The 7,472-nt window shown below is 36.6% G+C and overlaps 1 protein-coding gene across 1 annotated transcript in view; it reads right to left on the bottom strand.

Moving 5' to 3' along the window:
* Positions 1–4,009: 4,009 nt before the first annotated feature.
* GLP2R (glucagon like peptide 2 receptor) overlaps positions 4,010–7,472 on the bottom strand; it is a 27,681-nt gene continuing 24,218 nt past the window's right edge. Inside the window, exons 11-13 of the mRNA XM_029285175.1 lie at positions 6,888–7,026; positions 5,268–5,309; positions 4,010–4,318 (exon numbers count right to left, since the gene is read on the bottom strand). Of these exons, the coding sequence (XP_029141008.1) occupies positions 4,010–4,318; positions 5,268–5,309; positions 6,888–7,026 (490 nt within the window). The remainder of the gene's footprint in view (positions 4,319–5,267; positions 5,310–6,887; positions 7,027–7,472) is intronic.

Consider the following 7,472-nt stretch of genomic DNA (forward strand, 5'->3'; position numbering starts at 1 on the left):
AGGTACAACTGGCATGATGACATTACAGCAAAGATATTATCATTGTGATTAAGTTGGATGCTTCTGTCTATGGTACTAAAATCATATGAAAATTGTAATATCAGATGGCAATACTGACCAGGACTGCTTCTATCATTTCAGAGATAAGAATTATCTACAATTTTCACCTCCAAGTTTTCATGGATTTTGACTGTAAAAGAATTTCAATTCCTTCTGCATGCTTCTTTCTTAGAAACATACCCTCTGTATATAATACAGAATGCAAGGCATACTGTATCCATATGCATTTCCATTTTAGGTACATATATGCAACAAGGACCATACAACAAGCATATGCACATCTCTCTCTCTCTCTNCACACACACACACACACACACACGCACATGACTTCAAACATATTTTCCAGAGGCAACAGAAGCCAGAAGCTGCAAACTACTGTAGTCAGGGATCTCAGCAGATAATTTTTCTGATAGTTTTTGTATCAACTTGGAAAAGTTACTAAATGGAGCTTTAATAGATTGCATTTCCTGTAAAAACCAGGATTATCTCCTAGAGAGCAAAATAGCTGATAAATTGTGAATTATGGAAAGAAAGAAAAACAGTCTAGAAGGCAGAATTTGATCCTTTGAACAATCTGGAATGCTTCTTCAAACATTTGCTGCATTTCTTGTCTGATTTTCAGTCTACTGACTGGAATGGCAAGTAGTAATATTAGTGGCAGACAGTGATGCCGGAAACAGAGGATAGTGAGTAGATTCCGACAGTGTGTAGATCCCCACAGATGTTTGACTCTGTCAGTTTTTGCATTTGAGCTTGAATGGAGATCTGTTTGCTTTCACTTCAAAGGAAAAAAAATCAGGAGATTCTTTCAAAAATATAATCGTACTTTCTCTCTCCATATGAAAGATTAAAAAACACCTGGTCATGTTAGTATCTGTAGAGTGATGTGCAGTCAATGTGCAACAAGAAATTCAGTCTTCATCATCTTTAAGAATGATTTTGCTTTGACTTATTTTATTTGAGTATTTTATAATAAAAATAATTTTTAGCAGGTCTTCAAACAAAGTCGATCTAAAGCAATGGCATTGTTGCCTATTCAGTGTCTCCCAGATGATAATTAAAAAACCTCCCACCCTTCATATGCATATAGACAAGTAAAAGTTTGATGGGTGATGCTCTGACTACCTGCCTATTTAGAGAAACCCTGCTAAAGGACTTTGGATACAAACTACTCATTCCTCGTTGACCAAAGGGGGAGATTTGCTTATTAACTGGGGAGCCTTCTGACCAGAATAATGATATAGAACAGGGATGGGTTGAATATTCTCCAACTTCCCTTGTATAAACATTGCTTCAGCATTTCAGCAGGGAGATGAATCCCAGAGTGTGTAAACTTGCCTCAGAGGAGCTGATGTTTTTAGCATGTGGGGCACATGTTTGTAAATGGAGACGCGTGGAAATAAGTCCTATTAATTTCAGTAGGGCTTGAATGAAGTTTCTTTGGAATACGCCAAAGTGTTTGCAATTCAGATGGCCATTTGGGGTTCATCTCCTGTGACGATGACATAATGTTTTTCTTTACTAATACTTGGTGCTAAGAGAGGGGGGGGGGGAACTGCAAGATCCACGACAGAAGGAAAATTGGTGCAAAACAATTAAAGTTTTAAAAAAAGAAATACACAAACAGCTCCTCCCTGCGCTGAAACAAAATCACAAGAATCCCACAATCAGCTACAAAAGTTTGCAGATGAAAGCAGACTGACTTCTTGAAAACTATTATTATCTGATCTATAACTCATTTGCAAGGTACATACATCCCACTGGATTTTGAGTAAACCAATGCCACCAGTTCATACTTCATACTAAGCCGTAGAAGATTCAATCATAAATCATATATTACAGTTTAGCCCAGAGTGTACTAGCCAGTGTCTATCAAGAATTCTTGGTCTTATATACTCATGGATGTCATAGTAAGCAGATTGTGCTCAGTCAGGTTTCATCTATCTTCCTCACCCACCCCTCCTGCAGGCAACTAATGTATCCGAAAGTTATTTTAGCATCTGCTCTTTTCATATCTATTTCTCTTTTTTCATGCCTTGTTCTCTCTATTTAAATCCAGTGTGTCTAGAACATTTATCATGTTTAAGTTTCTTTCCAGATTCTGATGCTATTAAATCCCTTCTTTTTCCCCCTTGAATCAAGATATATCTACTAATTATATTACTGTTTCCTCTTTCTATTCTGTATTAGAAACAGCAGCTTTCCATTAATTAGGAGTAAATATTTTTCATTTCATTTTACTCCCTTTTCTGTTGGTAATAAAATACTAATTTTGGATTCCTTGGTCCTACCATTAAAACAAAGGCTGCAAGGGGAAAATGTTGTACCAGCTACAGACTGGTTATTGACTGTTGGAGCTTCTGGAGTTGGTATGGCTGGTATTTGCTTCATTTAGCTTTCAGTTGTTTGTGTATCTAGGTCTGTGCCCACTTTCCCAGTCTCCAATCACCAGCTACCCATAACACAAAGCCAACCCATAGCACAAAGCCAATTCCTTTACGTTAGGAGAATGGGTATAAGTAGGATGTCTTTGAACTTCTCTAGGGTAAAAATCCTGTTTTACAATGACTATATGAGATACTGTAAACATTATGATAGATTCCTGAGTTATTAAGAATAATGATTATGATTAAACTAAGGCTAATTTAGTTTAGATCTAAACTCAGATTAAACTAAATTCATGTGCAATATCATGTCCATGTTTCTATATTTATTAGATAAAGCTAATTCTTGGAGCAAGGGCAAAAGCCATCAACTGGCAAGGAAAGAAAACACTGCAGCACCCAGCTACTGGCCAATGTATGCAGTAAAATAAAACAGTAACTGAAGGTAACCCAAAACTCAGGATGGTGGAGGAAGAAAACCAGCATTTCTCATGAATCTAGGGACAGAATGCAGATGCTTCTGGCTACTTTGGAGCTTGGAGAGTCTCTATTCTCTCTCTTCTGGAATGAAATACAGTTGAGGAATATTTGAAGATGAAACATAGACAGAGATGAAAGAGATAAGAGCTTCTGTCATATTTCCTTTAAAACAAAAACATTGAGAACACATTCCTAAATGAATCCTTTCCAATTGCTTGCCAACTTCCTTGATTGCTTCCTCATCTTGCCTTTTTAAGTTGTATCGCAGCTTGTGTGACTATTTGAGAAATAAGATGTGTTTATACAGCAGTCTCTCAACTCCCTATCTCTCCTCATTTTTTTTTTCCATTTCATCCAGCTGTTTCAAACTTCTCAGATTTTTCTGCTCTGGGTTAAGTCAAACTAATTTTCTATCTGCATAATGGAAGTCATAATGATTTGCTTTATAGATATATTGGAAGGATAACAGAAAATAGGACTTGCAAAAATATATTGAAAGACAAAGCAGTTAATAACTGTGTCCTAAAACATGGTAGCTCTGATTTAACTATTATTTTAGCAAAGGCTGAAAAATATACTTTCAGATGTATACATGCAAGATTTCAAATGTATGGCGAGCAAACTGACTCTCAGACCAGTTCCATTATTCATTTGGCGTATTTACGGTAGCTCCTTGTTTCAGTGGCATCATTAAAAAAGGCCTTGATGTCCCAAAGTGCAGTCTCCTGGGATCAGATCCTTGGTTCACTCAGAATAGCAGTCAGCCTCTGGTGGACCTAATAGTGGAAGTTTCAGAGGGAGCAGCAGGCTCTCACTGTGTGTGTGTGTGATCAGTTTATCCCATGTAGTGTTGATAGCAGGTCCAGTTCCTGAGAACCAAGAAAAGTGACTCGTTGCAGCTCCTAGCCCATGCCAATTTTTGACTTACTGACAAAATGAAGAATGGATTGGGGGGGGGGGGAATGTCCCAAAGCTGTTTTCCTTTTCCTTTTCCTTTTCCTTTTCCATAGGATCTTTAATTCCAGTTGCATCCGTGCAAAAGATAGATCCCAGCAAATCCATTTTTTCCCCTTAAAATTCAAAACCTAATTTTCATCCAGGGCTTCTTCAATGGTCTCCCCATTTGCAATTTCTTCTTTGCTGCTGTCAGAAGCGTTTGGTCTGAGGTTGTGTCTTGCTGCGGGGCCTCGCTCCACATTGCAGCAAGTTCTCACCGTGGCTGCTTGCTTCTTGGCAGGCTGCATCACCTCAGCGGAAAGACCGTTATTGCTCAAATGCTGTTTATTTGGACATTTTCTTAAGCGCTTGATGTTCTTTCCAAGAAAGCAGGGCATATAGACAAAGGGGTCCGCTAGCAAGAAACGAGACCACTGCTTGCGTAATTCAGCCTTTACCTGGGAGGGAAAAAAAGGAGAAAAGATGATGGGATTACAGCAGCCTTTTCCCACTGTGTATCTTCTAAATAAGAGCTATGGTGGTGCAGTGATTAGAATGCAGCATTGCAGGCTAATTCTGTCAACTGCCAGCAGTTTGATCCTGACCAGCTCAAGGTTGACTCAGCCTTCCCTCTTTCTGAGGTGGGTAAAATGAGGACCCAGATTGTTGGGGGCAATAGGCTGACTCCGTAAACCACTTAGAGAGGGCTGTAAAGCACTGTGAAGCATTTAGATACAAGTCTAAATGCTATTGCAATTGCTAATAGCAATATAGCTATTATATAGCATGGCTATTGGTGATTACTGAGTGACTGATTTCAGTCTCTCTACATCCAAATGTAAGTACATCCACCAGATCAAACAATCCCATATTCATCTGAATTCATCTGAATCGATCATATCTTTATTTTGTCTCAATAATTCTGCATGAAAAGTGAAAGGCATCTAACCAGTTAATATAGAAATGGGGATGGGAATGCATTCCCTCCCAACACCCCCAATATCACTACAATCCATTTTACACCATTTTGCAAAGGGGCATGAAAAATCACCGAAAAACCGAAAGGGGAAAATTCTTGCATCTGCTCTCTCTCAACTTGGATAACATCTGCTTCTCTCTTATTAGAGGAATGGGCAGCCCCAAACCCCTCTCCATAAACAGAGGCCCTCCCAGGAAGGCTATGGGCTTATTGTGTGTGGCATGATAGACTGTTCATCTGTTCTCAAATAAGTGGCCAACTTGCTGGGTCAGGCAGTGTCTTTTCAACTATTACAAGTAGTATAATGGAAAAATTAATAATTCTTTAATCAATTTTTCCATAACTGAATGATCATCAACCAGTATGTTCTGAGCAACTGGAGTGGGGGACAGAGGGGTGAAGAATGAGAAATGAAAAAGATAATGTACCTCGCCGTTATAAAAGCAATATAAAAGTGCTACGAGAAAACCCTGGAAGAGAAAGAGAAAATAAATTAGATTTGAGGAACATGTGTCAAAGTACAATTTGACTTGGAATTTATATAATCAGAGAATACATTTACAAAAAAACTACCTGAAACATGAGCCATCATGCTGGCAAATTGAACATGAATGCAACTATCTTCCTCTTGCTCAAGAATTATTTTTGCCTCTTAACAGCCATAAAGGTTTCGAACTGAATCCTTTCTGAGTAATCTGCGTAAATTTACTTTGAACATTTTGCTTCAGCAAATGTCTGGCTTGCTATTTGAAACTACAATGGTTGATTCCAATAAAATATACTGCTCAAAAAAATAAAGGGAACATTTTACCATGGAACTGAAGGGGTTTGCGTTCCCTTTATTTTTGTGAGCAGTATACTGTATATTATTTCTCCCTAATCAGACTTTTTTTTAACATTACAGGAAAGCTTGTAGTCTAAAGTTTACTACTTTACTACTTCCTGAGCAGGAAAGCTTGTAATCTAAAGTTTAGGGCACATTACATTTATGCCTGTAGAATTACATCTCCCTAGAATATGGCTGTAGAATCTTGAAAGGTGAGCATTAAATTTAAGAATTTTTTCCAAAAGACCCATTCATTCTGCTCCCTCATTTATTATGCACATATTTTAAAATTACCTTCTCAGAACTACCCATATTAGACTGATATAAATCTAATTTTGTTGTGTGGAATTCTAAGACTCAAATAGATAGGTTTATGAAATTTGAAAAACAACGCATCACTTCCAACAAGCATGGAACTGACTTCAAATGTCTCATTCTTTGGGTTTAACAGTCTTCAAAAAAAGTTAAAATATATTGTAGTGCTAAATAATCAGACTCTAAAATCAGATTAGGACAGGGAAATTATAGTAAGAAATCTCTTGAAAATGTTCCTAATAATTAAAAATATTTCACTGAATAGCAATCAAGTTAAATTTAAATAGCAATATTTCTCCAATAGCAATCAAGTTAAATTTAAAAAAGAAATAAAAAATTAATATAAATATAAGCTAAGCAAAATACTGCACATACGATTTTTCTCCACTAGACTTTTATTCTTTTTTTTTGGGGGGGGGGGTAGCAATAACAAACTAGGTTTGATTTTTGTTGTTGCTTTTTGTCAGGTAAGTAACAAAGATTCAGTTTATTGAAGGCATTGCTAGTTAAGAATTATCATTATACCTGCTAACCAGATCTGTTCCTCTGACTTGTGAGGAAAAGGAGAAAATTTTAATTTGGCAGCTACTACTGTACTTAAATATTGTTTCAAAAAGCTCTAGCCAATAATACTGAAAAATCATATTTGGTTTGGAAAGAATTCTAGACAAATAATTTTATGGGATTGCTAGTATTTTTCAGATATGCTAGAATATTTATTCAGTAGTAGAAGTTTAATGTTTATATCAAATTGTATTTTAAAAATATGTTTTAAATTATATTTGAAAGATTATTGTATTATGCACCATTTATTAATGATCTGTGATTATGGTTTTTGATATTTTTTCACATTTGCATTCTGTAAAGTTGATATTAAAATTGTTTAATACACTTCCATCAAACTTACATGGAAAGAGCTGATGGTTAGCTGGATGAAGATTTTGACATGCCTGGAGAATCCTTCAACATGATCATCCATGATGAAATTAAAAACAGTCTCATGAATTCCAAGTAAAGGTATCAACACAAGAGTTGACCTTGCCAATCTTAAAATGAAAACAATCACCAACATGAATTAAATCCTTGAAATAAAACTCAACAAGAAACACATAATGGAATTATGACAGTCAGTTCCTTGATACGTTGATTTGGGATTAGATTGAGATGTCTATGAGCGTTAAGCATTCTGGTGATAATTCCATACTAAGACTGCAGCCCTGTGATTCTTGGAACAGTGTCTGAGTGACTTTAGAACCAACTGATTTCTCCCTCCCAAGGTCAGAGGCAGGGCCGTCCTTAGTCTTGGAGAAGGAATCTGACATTGCCTCCCCAAACTGGGACTTTGTGAAATTTATTTATTTATTTATTTATTTATTTTGATTTATATCCCGCCCTTCTCCCAAGGGGACTCAGGGCGGCTCACAACATATTTAAAAACATAGACATATTTACAACTCCCCACCGGATAAAACCAAATTAAACCAATATTTAG

Source organism: Protobothrops mucrosquamatus, unplaced genomic scaffold (assembly GCF_001527695.2).
Source record: "Protobothrops mucrosquamatus isolate PMUCROS unplaced genomic scaffold, P.Mucros_1.0 scaffold1371, whole genome shotgun sequence".
In the NCBI taxonomy this organism is placed as follows: Eukaryota; Metazoa; Chordata; class Lepidosauria; order Squamata; family Viperidae; genus Protobothrops; species Protobothrops mucrosquamatus.